The sequence below is a fragment of the Geotrypetes seraphini genome, chromosome 18, assembly GCF_902459505.1.
Source record: "Geotrypetes seraphini chromosome 18, aGeoSer1.1, whole genome shotgun sequence".
In the NCBI taxonomy this organism is placed as follows: Eukaryota; Metazoa; Chordata; class Amphibia; order Gymnophiona; family Dermophiidae; genus Geotrypetes; species Geotrypetes seraphini.
Window position 1 is genome coordinate 15,260,900 of NC_047101.1, and position 18,749 is coordinate 15,279,648.

Below are 18,749 nucleotides of genomic sequence, written 5' to 3' on the forward strand. Positions count from 1 at the left end.
AGAAAAAAAAACTATCCTTAGACAGATTTTTCCTCAAAAGCGCATTTTATTTTAAAAAAAAACCCCAAACAAACATTTAAATCATGAAAATCCAATAATAAAAAAAAAATCATTGATTTTTATCCACCCTGCTTCATACCTTGTCTCCATTTACCCCCAGGAAGCCATTCCATATTCTGTGGGGAAAAAAATGTTTCATGTTGCTGCTCTTGAGTCATCTCCCTAAGTTTCATACTGTGGACTCTATTTTGAGGACATTCTCTCTAAAAAAGGTTTGCTTCTTGTGCCAGATTCATCTTTTTGGAGGTATTTGTATTTATCTGGTATATGCCTACTATTTATAGTAGTCTTACATCAAGCACAATACTTATTAAAAATACCTACAGTGTCATTGGAAATCCTACTATTTAGATTCTAATTTCATCATAGCCCTCATCCTATCAAGGATTTCTAGGTACTTATGCTGTACAGTTGAATTATTTTTGTATTGTCCCAACAATGCATCTCATTTCTGTTTTCAAGGTTTCTTGCAAAACTGTTTTACATTTATAAAATGTACAACCCCTACATTTCAAGAGAGGATCTGTTTCTAGCTAAAACACATTTCTTACTTTGAAAATACATAGACACAAGCAAAGCCTATCTAAGAGCTAAGCAGTTTTACTACTTGTAATTTTTAGAACAATTAGAAACACAAGAAGTTCTTGAAACATAAAAAGCTACAAAATTATTATATGAGAAAGCTACCAAATTAAAAATAAAGATAATTTAAAAATACCTTGTCTGAATTTTGGGCGCAAGAACATTGGGCTTCTCATGAGTGTGGAGCAGCAGTGAGGTATATCTCCTGTCACCAGATGAGCTCAAATCCACAGTGAAATTTAACTCCTGACTCCTACCACCACTGCTGCTCTCACTATTGCAATCTGTGCTATCCAGGTTATCCGAATCACTGTTTCCACTGGTGCAAGTACCACCACCTCGAGGCTCACCATTTATTTTATTTTTATCTGCTCTTTGCTGTGCTATAGACATGTGCTGATCTTGCATTATTATTTGCGCATTCTGTGATGTATCCTTAGTTTTATTCTTCTTATTCTTGCGGTTCGTGCTGGGTGTAGTTACCACATTGGCCCTTTTCTTCCCAAACACATTTGTAAAAGTAGTGGATGTTGCTGAGATACCAATTGTGGTGGTTGTAGTTGCACTTGGAGGCTCTATGGGAACATCTTCCTCCACTAAAAAAAAAAAAAAAAGAAGAAGAGAGACATTTTACCCAGTAATTAAGTGAAAAGGAAAATATTTTTATTTCTAATTTCTAGCTTATAATAAAATTACAGATTTGAAAATATTTCCAAAGCTGTTACAAAATGACTCGTTGCATATGACGCTAACATTTTCTACATCATAAATCCAAATCTAAGTTATTTCCTGTCTCACCATCTACATCATTTGTTTCTTCTTCTTCTTGTAGCTCAAAGGTTTCTGTTGGCTTATTTTCCTCGTCATCTTGTTTTCTTTTCTGCTCCTCTTTTTTTTTCTTCCGCTTCTCCTTTCTTTTTTCTCTTTTAGCTGCAAGAGCTTGTTTTCTGCTTTCCTCCCGTGACTATTTGCAAGGAGGAAAGAGAAATATATTAAATGCCAAACCTTTATTTTTTCATTAGAATAACCAATACTATGCCTGAAAGTTATTTTATAACCCACACAATTCAAGTAGAAAAGATAAGGAGTGCCGACAACTATGGCATATTCAATTTTTGAACCAAACTGCAAGAAAATCCACTGTGTAGCTAAGTGCCTAAAAAAGATGGGCTTTTTAAACAAAAAAATTAATCTTGGTTATAAGCCACTATTTTATAGCAAGTTTGATTTTTTAACAAAATCTTTCCAAAATTTAAAGTTGCAATACAAAATGATAGGCTAGTTCTGGGCATTGAAAGGATGGGCACATATGCCAGCTCTGAAGAAATTACATTGACTACCAGTTGTATTTTGGGTGCAGCATAAGGTTATTTCTGTGGTCCAAACTATCACCAAACACCATGGTATTTTCAGCAAGTCGTGGTGCCTTACAAGCCAAATAGATCTATACGATAGTGTAGGGAAATTATGCAGACACTAGGCCAATTACCTTTTGTTTTGCTGCTGTTAAGATGTGGAATGCTTTGGTGGGACAATTAAGATACTGGGTATAAATTGGCTTCAATTTAAGAAACAGTTAAAAACTCAGTTGCTTGTTACTGCATTCTTGTGATTTATTAGTTATTTGGAAAGAAGAAATTATTCAACATTGAAGATGTCAAGATTTTATTTTATGTATGTTTTATTGCTGTAAACTGTTTAGTTTTTAGACAGTATAATCATTTTTAAATGAAGACCCCATAAAAGACTGCTTCATAAAAAGATAAGGCTTATTATGTTCCACGTTAGTCCTACTTAAAGAAGGTAAGAAATGTGACCAATGTAAGGAGATTAAAAAAAAAGGATGGGGGGGGGATAGCCCTAATGATTTTGTTTTCATGTTAATATGCTTCCTTTGCCTTTGTAAATGAAATGGAAGATTTACCTTTTCCATATCTAGCTCCTTCAGCAAGATGCTTGCATTTTTGTTAGCTTCTGCAGCTTGCTGATCTTTTGCCTTCACAATCGTTTCCATGCACTGGTGGCATTTTTTCAATAGGTCCTAACACACACAAAGATAAGTTTTCACAAAACAAGAATAAATGCCACAACCGTGGCTGCAAATACAGCTTCATCCAAACTACAGCTATCAGGGATGCAATTTTCTTTTGGTCTTACTTGCTGAATCGATTCGGAATCCAAACATGAAACAAGACTGAAGCCAACCTATGCCAATAATATGGGTTGAATGCAATAACTTGATGAAGCACACAAAAAAACATGCATCACAACACATTTTTGCCTGAGTGTTTAATCTATTTTGATCATATATTCTCTTTAGGGGGATGACAATTTCTCTAAAGGGGTTGGATTTGCACATACTTTAACAGGAAGTTTATAAGATGAACTTGGGAAAAATTCACAGCTTTTTTTCTAAGATAAGCAGCATAAAGAGAAATTAGGTTCTTACCTGCTAATTTTTTCTTTTAGTCCCTCCAGACCGGCACAGACGGATGGGTTTATGCTCCTCTGCCAGCAGCTGGAGACTGAGAACACAATGAATTCTTACAGTACAAGTGGGCTGTGCAGTCCCTCACAGAATCAGTCTGACAAATAGCTAAGCAGGAACTCAAAGAACTAAGTTTTTTCGAATCCAGAAATGTATGCAAGCAAATTGCATTGAATAAGAACAGTACAAAACCTAGCATAACTGTTGGAGAAGGTACAGAATAGGTAACCAGAACTAAACTCTACAGTTCGCCAGCTACACCAGACGAACCAAGTGTTGCTGCTCCAATAGCACTATTTATACTCCCTAGCAAAAAGAAAAGGCAAAAGCCACCAAAACCACGAGATCGTATTCCTGAGAAAAAAACATCTTTACATCACGCACATATACACACAAAAAAATAAAACCCCATAGGATGGATTCTGTGCTGGTCTGGTGGGACTAAAAGAAAGAATATTAGTAGGTAAGAACCTAGTTTCTCCTTCATTATCATCCCTCCAGACTGGCACAGATGGATAAGATGTACCAAAGCAAAACCCATCATGGGTGAGATCCTCGAAGGGCCACCACAAGAATGTGCTCACCAAGAATGTCCACCCAGAAGTGATTCACAAAAGAATGCAAAGATGACCAAACCGCGCCTTACAGATATCCACCGAAGACACAAGAGAGGACTCGGCCCAGGAAGCCATCTGACCCCAAGATGATAAAGGGGATGGAACTCCTCTTGTATGAGGAAAGACTAAAAAGGTTAGGGCTCTTCAGCTTGGAAAAGAGACGGCCGAGGGGAAATATGATTGAAGTCTACAAAATTCTGAGTGGAGGGTACAAGTGGATCGATTTTTCACTGTCAAAAATTACAAAGACTAGGAGCCACTCGAAGTTACATAGAAATACTTTTAAAACCAATAGGAGGAAAAAAAATTTCACTCGGAGAATAGTTAAGCTCTGGAACGCATTGCCAGAAGTTGTGGTAAGAGTGGATAGCGTAGCCAGTTTTAAGAAAGGTTTGGAAAATTTCCTGGAAGAAAAGTCCCTAGTCTGTTATTGAGAAAGACATGGGGGAAGCCCTGCTTGCCCTGGGATTAGTAGCATGAAATATTGCTTCTCCTTGGGTTTTGGCAGGAGAAGGACCTGGATTGGCCACCATGAGAACGGGCTCCTGGGCTTTATGAACCATTGGTCTGACCCAGTAAGACTATTCTTATGTTTCTTCTGAAGAAGATATGTTGAAGCGATAGTCTCCTTGATACAGCATGTGATTGAAGCCTTAGAGGCAACCTTCGCCCTTACGAATGCCCACTAGGAGAATAAAAAGATAATCAGAGAACTGAGTCCATTTCATATAAGTATGGAGGACTCTGTGGACATCCAATTTGTGCAACTCTCTCTGCTCCAAAGTACCCTTCTGGCTACCCAAAACTGAAAGGGCAACTGTGATTCACATGAAAAGGGGAAATGACCTTAGAAAGAAAAGAAGGAACGGGCCTTAGCACCAGATACTCCTTCAAGACCTCCAAGAAGGGAGCACGACACGTGCCAAGCTGAAGAAATGGCTGCCAGAAAAACAAAGTCTTCAAAGTAAGGTCTTTGAGCATGCAGGAGCCAAGAAGCTTAGAAGGTGGACGAATCAACACCAAAAGCACCAGATTGAAATCTCATGCAGGAACTGAAGTTTGAACCAGAGGTCAAATCAACTTCGCCGCCCTCAAAAAACAGATCACATCAGGAAGAGGCAACTGGTGACCATGCACAAGACTTCCAAGAGGACAAGGCTGCCACCTGAACACTCAGTAAAGACCAGGCAAGACCAAGCTCCTGCATCATGCAAAAACTCCAAGTATCCTGCAAAAACTCCAAGATGTGCAGCAGACATGCACATAAAAGGCACAACTGTCCGACTGGAACACCAGGCACTCAAAACTGTAGTCTTTGCCTGACCATGGCAAGGCGCACAGTTGAGGCTCCTCTAAAGAAAAAATGGGGAGGGGAGAAAGAGGGACTCGACCGTGTGTGACATCCCTGAGGTAGTAATGGTCCCATAGGACCATTAAGTAAGTCTGACCAGAAACAGGGGTAGACAAAAAGGCCACTGCCTAACCTTTCTAAAAGAAGACTGCACTCCACCTGCTGGAGACTGCGAACAGACTGATTCTATGAGAGACTGCACACTCCACTTGTACTGTAAGAATTCGGTGTATTCTCAGTCTCCACCTGCTGGCAGGTCTGTGGTGATCTGGAGGAACAATAAAAAAATCTGTTTTACTCTTCTGGGATCTTGCCTGGTACTTGTGACCTGGATTGGATACTGCTGAAAACAGGTCACTGGGCTTGATGGACCTTCTGTCTGTCCCACAATAGTGTCCTGCAAACTTTTTCGAGCCGCGGCACACTAAACGTAGTGGCCGCGGCTTGAGGCATCCGGAAGTGAGCGGATGTCGCAGTGATGTCACACGTGACATCATCATGTTAATGTTCACGCATGTGTGAAGGCCCTCCAAAAGGGCCCCTAGATGCCAGTAGGGATGCCAGCAGGGAAGAGGGCTGGAGAGGTGCCGGCTGATTGCCTACAAGACATGCCTGTCGCCGGTGCCTCTCCTCCTCCCCAGTGTGCTGTGGCATACCTGAAATCACAGGAGGCACACTACTGTTCTTATGAATGAACCTCACTCCTAAGCCAGGGTACATGGAATATTCCGAGTGTATTCTCTTCTGTTCCTCTAAAGGCCAGTTTATACATAAAGATCAAATTTAAATGACTATCCAGATGTTAAACAAGTTTCAAGTTTATTAAAATTTAATCGCTTTGCATAAAATTCTAAGCGATGTACAATTGAAATGAGGGGAAAACAAGAAATCTTCTAAAACAGTGTTTCCCAACCCTGTCCTGGAAGACCACCAGCCAGTCAGGTTTTTGGGATAACCCTAATGAATATGCATGGGAGAGATTTGAATATAATGGAGGTGAAAGGCATGCAAATCTGCTCCATGCATATTCATTAGGGCTTTCCTGAAAACATGACTGGCTGGTGGTCCTCCAGGACAGGGTTGGGAACCACTGCTCAAACATGAAAAGGGACAAAGATTCTAATCTATAAACTGGTACATTAAGCAGACCCCAAATACTGAGGTAACCTTTCCCCCCCCAAAAAATGAGGAAAAATGTTGACTAACATAAACCAGGGGTGGGGGGGGTGTTTGTGTGTGTGTTAATATTCCTGTGCCCTGCAACCAAGCCCCACTCCCTCCTTTTCCCTGCCAGGCTCTGCACCCAGTCCCCTTTCCTTCCCTGCCAGGCTCTGCCTCCTGGCCCCACCTCCCTTCCTGCCCAGCTATGCACCCTGTCCCCTCCCTTCCTGATTCCCTGCAGGCCTCCACCAAGCTTGCCTTAAGACCTGGTAGTGATTCCTCCCCGCTTCTTGTCCTGGCTGACTGACTTTTTGCCTCCCTTGTGCACCTTTAAAATCTCCGGTGATCCAGCAGTGAACCGGAACAGGAGAAGACTTCCCGCTAGTGAATTGCTGCTGCGAGAACCACCAGGTCTTACGGCAGGCCTTATGGAGGCCTGCAAAAGGTGTGGGGACGGGTGGGCATTGACCTGAATATAAGCCAAGAACCCCATTTTTGGCCCCAAAATTCTCGGCTTGTATTCTAGTATCATTAAATATTTCAAGTTCATACAGTATTTGAACACTTCTAATCAATGTGTTTGTATTAAAGGTTTCATTACTCACAACTAACATATCAAACAAGTATTTTACACAATTTAACTTACCTTGTCTGTAATTGTTGCTATGTATCTCATACATTCAATGTCAGAAGGAAACTGATTCACTTCCTTCACCAAGTACTGAACTACTTTTATATGGCCCTGAAAAACACCGATCATAAAACAGTAATTTGAATAATGTTTCAACACTAAAGCTCGTCAAGCAACGTCACAAAACAGTTGCATTTATATAGATTAGGTCCAACAGCTCTCAGAGAAAACAAGCAGAATAAAAGCATAATGAGCAAAATGTTCCAAAGGGCCCTTTAAAAAATGAGGTTTTTCACTAAGGAAACAGAGAGTGAGAGACTTGATTAGAAAGTAAAGTTGCTTTGAGGACTGCACTCAATGGGTGATGTCATCTGATAGAACCTGTTATTAGACTTATCTAAATAAAGCTTTTAGAGTCCTCTGAACTAGTGCACCGCACATGTGGGATTTCTCATATTAGTGGCATCATATGGATTCACCTCATTTTTCTACAAAATATTGGGGTTGCACCATCAACTCAAAAGATTATACATGCCAATGACATCTGGGGTGTAGGAGGAAGAGAGAATGCCCGAATCACCTGAGGTGTATCTGGATCCCAAAATCCTTGAAGACTAAGGTTTATGTTCAATAAGTAGATGCTGTACTGCTTTTTTTATGGCTAAACACCAAAGCAGTTTACAATATATCATGCTAACTCCATCAAATGGAGTCTAACAAGCAAGAACAGTAAAAATGCAGAGACGATAGTATGCCTACTTTATCTGCCTCCCCAATCCTGACAGTTCAGACCAACTCTATTTATTAAACGTGAAAACAAAGGTGGAATTAAAGAATTAACTTTTAAAGCAATTTTAAACTTTTATTAAAAGATTAGGTTCTTAACTTGCTAATATATTTTCTGGATGAACAGGTAATAAAATATCTCTATGCTCGCGAGCCATGCAGAAGGAATCCACTCCAGCTTCTGAATCCTTCCTCTTTCACTAGAGGGCTCTGCTGCTCCCTTCAGTTTGTACCAAAACGGGCAACAGACCCATACAGAAATGGTTTGAAAAGGTCAGGCAAATTAGATACTGGTTGATAACTAGAAGCTGTGGAGATATCTACACTGGACATCAAAATCAATTGACCAGTAACTGCTTCAGGGGACTTAGCCAACAAGTAGACTGATTAATCAGCTTAAGTACAAAAGGCAGAGGCCAAGATTAGTATTCCAAAGCCAACAAAGCAGGTAGAGGGTTAAGCACATCTCTGGGTCTTGTGGAAAAGCATCTTATCCAGTTAAAAAGTTGAGTGTAAGTTAAAAGATGTCCAGCACCTTCTACCCCAACAAGTCCTGCTAAGACATATTTGGCAGCACTATCCGATGGTGCCAGTGAATATCTTACAGATGGCTGTAACACTATCCAGATAGTACATGGCAGACCAGGGGTGGCCAGACTCAAGAGTTTTCTAGGTAGCAGCGATGTTTAGCACTGCTATCCGAAGAACTTAAGACAGCAGAATAAGTATCTGGATAGTTTCAGGCACTCAGAGAAGGGGCGGGACCGCGGCAGAGGAAGCAGCGCAGGGCTCACTGGCATCGTGAACCCACAGTAGGCTGCTTCTTCACCGCAAACGGTGCAGGGGGGTGCTGGGGGATGAATCGGACGTCGGGGTGTGTGTGTGCAAGCGGTCCTTCATGGTGGGGGGGCCAGCGGTCCTTCGGGGTGGGGCATCAGGCTTTCAGGGCTGGGGGATGAATCGGACGTCGGGGGGAGGAACCAGCAATGTAAAAAAAAAAATTGTAAAAAACGCGCTCACGCATATAACGCGCATGGTTATGCTCGGTTTGTAAAATCGTGTATAACGCACGCGTTATATGCGTGAAAATACGATAAGTGTATAACCCTCGATGGAGACTACATTTTTTAACTTGCTTTTTTACCAAACTTTTCAAAACACCCTTATATTTGAATATGTATCAACTTGCTATGCTCTTTCAAAATTTAATTACCTTGCGAAATGCTGACATAAGGGGTGTAATTTTCCGGTTATCTGCTGCATCCACATCAGCTCCAGCTTGTACAAGCAACTGCACTACATCAATGTGACCACCATTTGCTGCCAACCATAGTGGTGTGTTTCCCTTCTTGTTACGAACATCAATGTGTGCTCCTCTGTAAAATATAGATTAAAAACTTACATCACAGTGCATAAATAGTTGTATGAATTCTAAATTTTGCATATGTAATACATTTAGACTTTCATATTTAGTGAATATATACCAGTAATCACCTACAAAAAACATGCAAAAATAAAAAGCACTTCTGGGGTTACTAAGTTTAAAGGATGGTTTGCAAGTCTCAGACATTAAGGAGCGACTTAAAAGCCTATAGAGTTATTTACACGTGTGACTACCTCTAGGAAAAATGTGACTGAAGTTTGCAGAAAAAAAAAATAAAGAGATGAGGTTTAATGAATTCTGTTACAGCAAACAATTTGTAATGCAACAGTCTAAACTCCATCCTTTTATGTGAAAAAATAAAATTACAGAAGTTTAAACATATAATTTTTGCAGACTACTTATGGATCTACATCATCAAAAAAATTGGCCATTCTCAGCATTTTGGATCCACTATTTTAGTCACCTTTTCCCTAAAAACTATCACATAAAAATGTACAACTTGCAGTTTTAGGAAAAGCACTACTTACACATATAGATGGCAGTAGTGTAGATATTTAAAGGTGGCATACCCTTGGTGGTCCTTCACAGTATGAGAGCAATTCTGTAATCTAGGGCGGCCATATTTATGCATTCCTTTTGAGTGTAAATTGTCTAGATTACCAGCACTTGCATGCATGTGTGTGCATTAAGATCTAGCACGGCTCAAACATTATCTTACAAATACCTGCTTTACTTGCATAATGAATATTTACAAGTGGGCATCTATAAGGGTGTCTCCCACTTAGTGTTCCTTAAGTTAGGCACATCTCTGCCACATTTAAGCACTTACACTATCTCTATGGCCAAAGTAACTACAGGTACCTATGTGGTCGTCAAACTCACGGACACATGCTAGGGGCAGGGCAAAGGGAGACTGCTCACAAGAGTACTGTCCTCGGCAATAAGTAAGTTTCAGAGGATGCCTCCCTATACATATGTATATACATGCTCCAAAATTATATCTTGCATATGTAGTGCTTTGGGGCATCTGTGCGCACCCGTCTGATCCTTTTGGGAAATACTTGTTATTAATAAGCTTAATCCAAATGAATGCATCTCTTCTATCTAGTAACGGGATGCATCCTACATCAATACAACTAAGTTGCTTATCTGTAATGAATGCTGATATCTTGGTGTTTGTGGAGAACATTTAAGTTAGTGATGTCATTTGACAGCACAAAAACAGAGAAGCCAAAGCAATTTTTCTGAGCATGCCTGGTCCTTCCCAAACAGAAGCCATCACATAAGGCTCCTCAGTCTTAGAAAAACTTAATATCCATTTGAGGGACTAAGGGGAGGAAAAGGGCACTTAGCTTGTTATTCTTGTCTATGAACACCACTTGTTGCCATTAAGATTTTCATCATTAAGCAGCAAGATGATCAAATTACAAATTGAAATCCTTAGCTAAAAGGTTGTCTCAAGATTATTACACTCAAGATTTTTGTAGACTTCAATCATATCTCCTCTCAGCCGTCTCTTTCCCAAGCTGAAGCCCCTTAACCGTTTTAGTCTTTCCTCATATGAGAGGAGTTCCATCCCCTTTACCATCTTGGTCGCTCTCCTTTGAGATAAGACGACCAGAATTGAATGCAATAATTCAGATGTTAGGCAAAGAAGCGTGAAAAGGAACTACTCCACTGAAAGTAGAAAACCTCTGGGATTCCAAGAGAGTTATCTGAATAACCTTTCTTACCTAAACGTTCCCACTCAAGAGCCAAGCTGTAGACAAAAGGAGCCCGGATCGAACATCGGAATGGTATCCTGAGACAGAAGATCGGACGAGAGGGGCAGAGGAAGAGGATCTGCCATGAGATGGCGAACCAGATCTGTGCAGCTGGGATGCCAAGTAATGTGAAGAAAAACTCCGCTCACCATCAGCTACGGGGGAAACACGTACAGAAGACCCTCCACCTCCACCCCGGTCGGCCACAGCTGCACCAGAGCATCCAGCTCCTCAGCACATCCCTGCGCCGACTAAAGAAACCGAGGCACTTTGGCATTGACACTCGTGGCCATCAGGTCCATAACCAGCCGACCCCCAAGTCTGCACAACCAACTCAAAGGCCGCGGGACCAAGACACCACTCTCCGGGATCCGCCTAGACATTCTCCACTCCTGCTATGTGGGAAGTCAAAATGTCCAGAAGATGAGTCTCTGCCCAGGCAATGAGCAGAGCTGCCTCCTGTGCTACCAGACGACTCTTGGTTCCCCCCTGACGATTGATATAGGCCACCACCGTGGCATTGTCCAAGAGAACCCGAACAGACTGGCCCGTCAACAGGGTCTGGAATACTAGCAACGCCAGCCGAATGGCTCTGGTCTTCAGAACATTGATCAAAGAAGATATCTCCTCCGGAGACCAACTGCCCTGAGCCAAGTGACTGAGACACTGCATTCCCCAACCAAGGAGACTGGCATCCATGATAATGACTGTCCACTGGGGCTGATCCAGACTCACTCCCTGCAGCAGATTGGAAGACTGCAACCACCAATGGAGACTGCGACGAGAACCCCAGGGCAGAAGCAGGATCCCTGGCATAAGGCAAAAATAAAATCAGGGGAAAACCCCCCTGGCGGCCCATTGAAACTCACTGCCAAAGCAGAGGACCCACTAGAAATCTGCCCCTGTCTTTCCAACACAAGGGGAAGATTACCTGAGGTTGCAGGCAAAATGGAGGTGCTTCCCACCAAAAATGGATAGGTTCCTGCCAAAACGACCCCTCCAAGGCCTGTAGCAGTTGGAAAGCCTGAACTGTCCCAGCCACTAAAGCAAACAAGCCAGCAGCAGCGAAAAGGGAATCCTTTTTACCCTAACTGTCGGTGGCTGGGGAAATCCCAACGTGGATGGCAAGGAAAGCCCAGGCTTCCCCACTGTCAGCTGCCGGTTCGTAAAACACTTGCAAAGGGGAAGCCTGGACGCCAGCACCCAATGCTGAGGTTTCCAGTTTGCGGCAGCCGCAAGTGCTTCGTGTCTGGAGCACAGTGAGCACTTTTTTGGTGAAAGTTTTCATTGCACAATACGTGACCTAGTCTGTAAAATAAAAGTGCCGGTTAACAAAAAAAACCAACAAAACACAAAAACCAAAAACCAATTCTCAGCACTGAAAGGACTCTTCAGACTGGCACTGCCTCCAAATTTTTTTTTTCTTTACAGAACAGACTCCACTGGCTCTCAAAGCTGTATGCCTTGCCTGTATTGGTGGCAAGGCATTGCCTGTATTGGTGGTAAGGCTTACAGCTGAGGAACCTCTACAAAATTTTGGGGTGGTGGAGGGACCCAGCACGAGACCCGCCAGGTGAAACCCCCCGAGATTGGATGGACCCCCAAACAGGGCCCTTCCAAGCTCAGTCTGGCACCAGAGGCCCTAAACAAATTCTAACAGCCCTAACAAGGGGAGATGTTTACAGCTCACCAAGATCAACATCTGCTGGAGACTGAGAGAAGACTGTCAGATAGAGAGGGGGAGGAGGGGAGAGTCAGCTATTAATTACTATAACCAAAAGTTTGGTCTCATTCACCACCTGCTGGTCATGATGAGCTATTACCCATCAGGGAAGCTGTACCGGTCTAGAGAGTATAGACATAGAATATAAAATTTCAAATTAGCTGTAAATGACTTGCATGATCACCAAATCTGTCCATTTGAAGAGCTTTAAAGCAAGCGAGGATTATATAAAAATCATATTTAATAAAGTTGCCACTGAATATTACAGAATGTATGGTTAATGGTTTGTTAATACCCCTGCTAAAGCAGCTCAGTTTAATAAAATTATTCTAAATGTTCTTAATCGGGTTTAAACTTTCTGTATATTTTATCATGCATTAATCTGTTTACAAATATTTTTCCACATAAACTGTAAAAAAAAAAAAAAAAAAAAAGTGATTAGAAAAATCTCTCCCAGAAACAATTTCTTACCTATTGATCAGAAGCTCACAGAACTTATAGTGTCCTTTATCTGCTGCAATTGTTAAAGCAGTATCTCTTGAAGAAGGTACTGGTGGAGCATTGACATCTGCTCCTTTATCAAGCAGCACCCTTCCAACCTCTGCATAACCTCCTGAGGCAGCTTCCATCAAAGGTGTGAGACCAGTCTAATCAAAACAAACAGTACTTTTAACAATTCTGGACCAAAGTAGTAACTAGTTTGCAAGTTTCAAGTGACCTGCATAAGCGGACTCTGTATTATAGGCTGAAATCCAGCAACATTACAGTATTTCTTCTAACCTCAGTCAGCCTTAATCACAGCTTTGCCCTGAGGGATAATGTAGAAGGATACTCCCCTATAATTAGGTTTAATTACTATGTATTTTACAAAATAAAGCAAGCATAACAGTCTCTCTACCACTCCCCCAAAGTAGTTTTAGAAGAAAGCTTTTTAAACCACCAGCAGTTTCAAAATCCTGTGTTAAGAGGCTGCTTTAAATCCATTTGGGGAATATTAGGAATAATCCAGATCTAGAACTGGGAAAAAGCAAAGTTAGTTACCTGTAGCAAGTTTTCTCCAAGAACAGCAGGTATATATTCACACATGTGTGGTGATGTCATCCATGGAACCTGGCACAGAATCAAAAAGTGTACTGATTAAATTTTAAAGGACCACCCGTACGAGTGTGCGCTGGTACCTTCCTGTCTGATGACAGATTGCAGGACCTGCCATTCAGTAACAAAGCTAAGAAGCCAGCTAGGAGAGTTGGGCAAGTTGTGAAAATATATACCTGCTGTCCTCAGAGTACACCTGCTACAGGTAAGTAACTTTGCTTTTTTCAAGGACAAGCATGTATATATTCACACATGTGGGATTCCCAAGCTGCCAGGATCATGCCTCTATGAAGAGAGTTACAATGGATCATGAGCCTGGCGAACCTCAAAGAGTTGAAGGAATATTGGCATTTAGGAAGAGAATAAATTTTACAGAACTACTATCCCATGTGGAATGATTCTTCAAACAGTAGTGGGAAGTGAAAGTATGGATTGAAGACCAAGTGGTTGCTTTAAAGATGTCCTCAATGGGTGTAGAGCAAAGATGGGCTACTGAAGTCACAATACAACGAACTTTATGAGCAATGATACAACCTTCAAAAGTCAGTCCAGCCTGTGTATATGTGAAGGAGATACAGTCTGCTAACCAAGTAGAGATGGTTCTCTTGATGACTTGAACTCTAAGTCTGTTAGGCTCAACAGACATGAAGAGTTGAGTGGTTGCTCTGTGAGGCTTGGTACAATCTTAGTTAGCAAGGGCTCATTTACAGTCCAAGATATAGAGAGCTGTTTTACCACACTGAGAATGTGACTTTGGGAAGAAGACTGGTAGAACTATAGACTACTTGAGGTGGAACACCGAGATGACTTTCAGAAGGATCTTTGGATGTGTCCGGAGAATCTTGTATTGGGTGGATCCGATATAAGTGCCTGAAGTTCCTACCATGCACTGTCTGCCTCCTCTCTGCATCTTCCATATGCTCTATTACGGTGCCTCTCCCTTCCATCATTCCATCCCCCCCTACCCCCCATTGGTCTGGCAGCCATCTTCTTCCCTCTGCTCCCCCATAGTCTGGCATCTCTGTCTTCTTCCCTTCCATCTTTCCTTCCCTCCCCCAAGTGGTTTTTTAGCATCTCTCTCCTCCTTTCCTCCCCTCAGATCTGGTATCTGTCTCCCCAATCCAGCATGTGCCTTTTTTTCTATATCCCCTCCTTCCACTGTATCGACTCGATATGATGCAATTTCAACACAAGCAGTGCAGAGGTGTGTGTTGATTGTGTGTGGGTTTGGATTCCCTGGCCATGCTCGATATCCCCAAAGTGGTAACTAAGTACTTTTCAATTGTAGTTTGCAGGCCTTGAATAACCTCTTCTATATAACGAGAGCAGAAGGCACAAGAAAAGTCCTGATGCTCGGAACCAAGACACTGAATACACCATTTGTGCAGATCCGTGCCAGAAATGATCCTGTTGCATTCAGTGTACCTCTTGAAGCCGCTAGGCATCTTGGACACAGGGAGGAAAAGTGCCAACGTGAAGTCAAAGGGCTCAATGGCCTGGGAAGCTCCAGTAAAAGTGAACCTGAAAAGGCCTATGCTCCCGGAATATAAAAAGGGGCCTGAAAATGGGTGGGGGAAACAACAACAAAAAAAAAACCACACACATGATTAGAAGGGAAGGAACTTAAAAAAAAAAGAGAAACACCAAAAGAAAAAATAAAGGGAAGGCACCCAAAAAGGTAAAGTTTGACACACTAATGAGAACTCAAACACAGCTTCACAGCTCTGTAGAAAACTGATTAGCCAATGTTGGGCAGGAAGGCACCGGCACGCACTTGTAGGCACTGCCTAAAGATTTAAAGATCAGGTACAGTGATTTGATTCACGAGAACCATTGGGGTAGTTTAACCCTCCGAGGATCGTTACCATTCCTATTTGAATTAAGGTTTGGTAAAAAAAACAAACACTTTTTTGTTATAGACAACACTGAAAGTTTATGGTTGTTGAAAGGATTAAATTGGATTCCAGTCATTCCAGCCGTTCACATTGTTACTATTACATAAAGATTTAAAGTGACAGTACACTTGTCAGTGTCTGAACTGGGTTCCATCGATGACATCACCCACATGTGAGAATATTATGCCTGCTTGTCCTTGAAGTATAAACCACCTAAAGGGAGCAAACTAAACTTGAATGAGAACCTGGAGAACCTTCCCTTAAAAAAATGCAAAGGAAAACATATCAAATATATAAAGCACTAGCTATCAAGCTAAACCAAGTTCCTGAAGTTGTCATTCCATTCAATAAATAGGCAGATCATTTCTTGAAGCTTTTAAAAACTCTTTCTTGATTATACAAGCAGTAGCATTTAAAAAAGGAAAAAAACCCTAAGAAATTAAAAATTGTCTTAAAAAAAACCTCACATATGCATTCTTCATTCTATTATTGTGTACTAAGGTGCTCTCAAATTATTTCAATCCCATTTTGACTATATCATTGTGTAAACTTGATATAGTGTATCTTCATTGGCTCCCAGTGATTTCCAGAGTCCAATTCAAATGCTCTTGCATGGATTTTAAGATTATTCACGGCATCCTTCCTTCCCTAATCCCACTTTCTTTCAACTCCTTGTGCCCTGACTCCACCAGGACCGCCCATAAATTAAAACTATCCTTCCCCTCCCTACATGGTATTCTCCACGCAGGTAAACTGGGAAAATCACTTCTTTTCAAAATCACAGGTCTCTGGAATGACCTTACTATCCTGCTGCGGAACCTGAGCTCCCTCCATTTATTCCGCAAACAACTAAAAACCTGGTTCTTCTCTAACATGTAATTTCTTTTCCCTTACTTTTCCACTCGATTTATAAACTTATGTAAACCTTTTCCTACCCTTTCTCATTTTTAAGTTCTTGTAAACCGTGCCGAGCTCTACTTCCGTGGAGATGATGCGGTATATAAACTTAAGGTTTAGTTTAGTTTAAACTTATTCTATTTAGTTGTTTAACCACACAATGATACCAATTTCTTGACTGAGATATTGGTAAAGTTCATTATACTTTGATGCCTCCCTGTTTGCTTTCCCTCTTCTTATACCACACCTGATCTTTCCTAGTGGACCTATTTTCCTTTTCTTACAGTATTTTTGGAAAGAGAAAAAAAAAAAAAGTTTGCTGGGTTCTATCCTGGGCCATTAACTTTCTATTTTGATTTTAAGTAACCTTGTACCTAATTTGAGTTATTCTTGAAAGTATTCTTTAAATACCAAAAATAGAAAAAAGGAAAAAAAATCCCAAATCCCAAAGTTCTTTCACACATAACCAAGCACTAATTTTTATTTACAAAATTTCTAGTAGCGACACATTTGTCTCCCATATTCAACAATACTTAGGAAATGCATGTGCCACTATCTGAAAGATCTGGATTCAACTCTTGGGTCCACTCTCTTACTTCCTGGGCTATTTGGGACTCGGGATGTTGCAGAGGTAGCATTTGTATTACCTCCAGATTTGGGGAAAGATGGGGTGTAATCTCAATTTTTCAATGGCGATGCCTATTGGCAGCACTTAAGGTTCACATGAAATCAAGCTTTTTTGGTGTTTTTTTTTTGGGAGGGGGGAGGAACACACCGAGGAATATCAGGTAGCTATGAAAAAGATTATGACATAAGAACATAAGCAATGCCTCCGCTGGGTCAGACCTGAGGTCCATCGTGCCCAGCAGTCCGCTTACGCGGCGGCCCAACAGGTCCAGGACCTGTGCAGTAATCCTCTATTTATACCCCTCTATCCCCTTTTCCAGCAGGAAATTGTCCAATCCTTTCTTAAACCCCTGTACTGTACCCTGCCCTATTACGCCCTCTGGAAGCGCATTCCAGGTGTCCACCACTCGTTGGGTAAAAAAGAACTTCCTAGCATTCGTTTTGAATCTGTCCCCTTTCAACTTTTCCAAGTGTCCTCTTGTTCTCTTATTTTTCGAAAGTTTGAAGAATCTGTCCCTCTCTACTCTCTCTATGCCCTTCATGATCTTGTAAGTCTATCATATCCCCTCTAAGTCTCCTCTTCTCCAGGGAAAAGAGTCCCAGTTTCTCCATTCTTTCTCTCTCTCTCTCTCTTTCTCTCTCTCTATTTCTCTCTGTCTCCCTTTCTCTCTCTCTTTCTGTCCCTCTCTACTCTTTCTATGCCCTTAATGATCTTGTAAGTCTCTATCATATCCCCTCTAAGTCTCCTCTTCTCCAGGGAAAAGAGACCCAGTTTCTCCAATCTCTCAGCGTATGAGAGGTTTTCCATTCCTTTTATCAAACATGTCGCTCTCCTCTGAACCCTCTCGAGTAACGCCATATCCTTCTTAAGGTACGGAGACCAATATTGGACGCAGTATTCCAGATGCGGGCGCACCATCGCCCTATACAATGGCAGGATAACTTCTTTTGTCCTTGTTGTAATACCCTTCTTGATTATGCCTAGCATTCTATTTGCTTTCTTAGCGGCTGCTGCGCACTGTGCCGTAGGCTTCATTGTCATGTCCACCATTACCCCCAAGTCCCTTTCTTGGTTGCTCTCATTCAATAATATCCCTCCCATCGTATAGTTGTACCTCGGGTTTCTGTTTCCAACATGCAATACTTTACATTTCTCAACGTTGAACTTCATCTGCCATCTCGCCGCCCATTCCCCCAGTTTGTTCAAGTCCCTTTGCAATTCTTCGCATTCCTCTTTAGTCCCAGCTCCACTAAATAGTTTTGTATCGTCTGCAAATTTTATTGTAGTCCAGAGGCAGGATTTTGGTTGAGGTGAAGTTTAAGGAGCAGGAAGAAACTGCCAGGCCATGAAGAGAGGAAATTAGAGACCTATAATATTACAAACCGTACTAAACAGCTTACAAGACTCTGATTCTATAGAACATGTTTATTGGTCGAGGCTGATCTTTTAATCAATTCAAATGCATTTAACTTAGCTGCCTTGTGTAATAAAGCAATAAATACATGCTTGTTTTCCAACCTAAAAACCTTTTACCACAATTAGAATATGGTAAAATGTTAATTTATCTCAAAATCACAATCTAATTAGAACAAAAAGCAAATATAAATTTCTTGCTAAAAAAACAGCTGAGTGAGACACAAGTACTTGAGACTTTTTTTGAGGGGTCCTGTCTTACAGATTCCAATAAT

The 18,749-nt window shown here is 41.4% G+C and overlaps 1 protein-coding gene across 1 annotated transcript in view; it reads right to left on the reverse strand.

Annotated features, from left to right (window-relative positions):
* LOC117351828 (ankyrin repeat and KH domain-containing protein 1-like) overlaps positions 1–18,749 on the reverse strand; it is a 167,376-nt gene that overhangs the window by 38,750 nt on the left and 109,877 nt on the right. Inside the window, 6 exon segments of the mRNA XM_033927673.1 lie at positions 779–1,238; positions 1,441–1,606; positions 2,567–2,683; positions 6,906–7,001; positions 8,890–9,052; positions 13,018–13,193. Coding sequence (XP_033783564.1) covers positions 779–1,238; positions 1,441–1,606; positions 2,567–2,683; positions 6,906–7,001; positions 8,890–9,052; positions 13,018–13,193 — 1,178 coding nt within the window.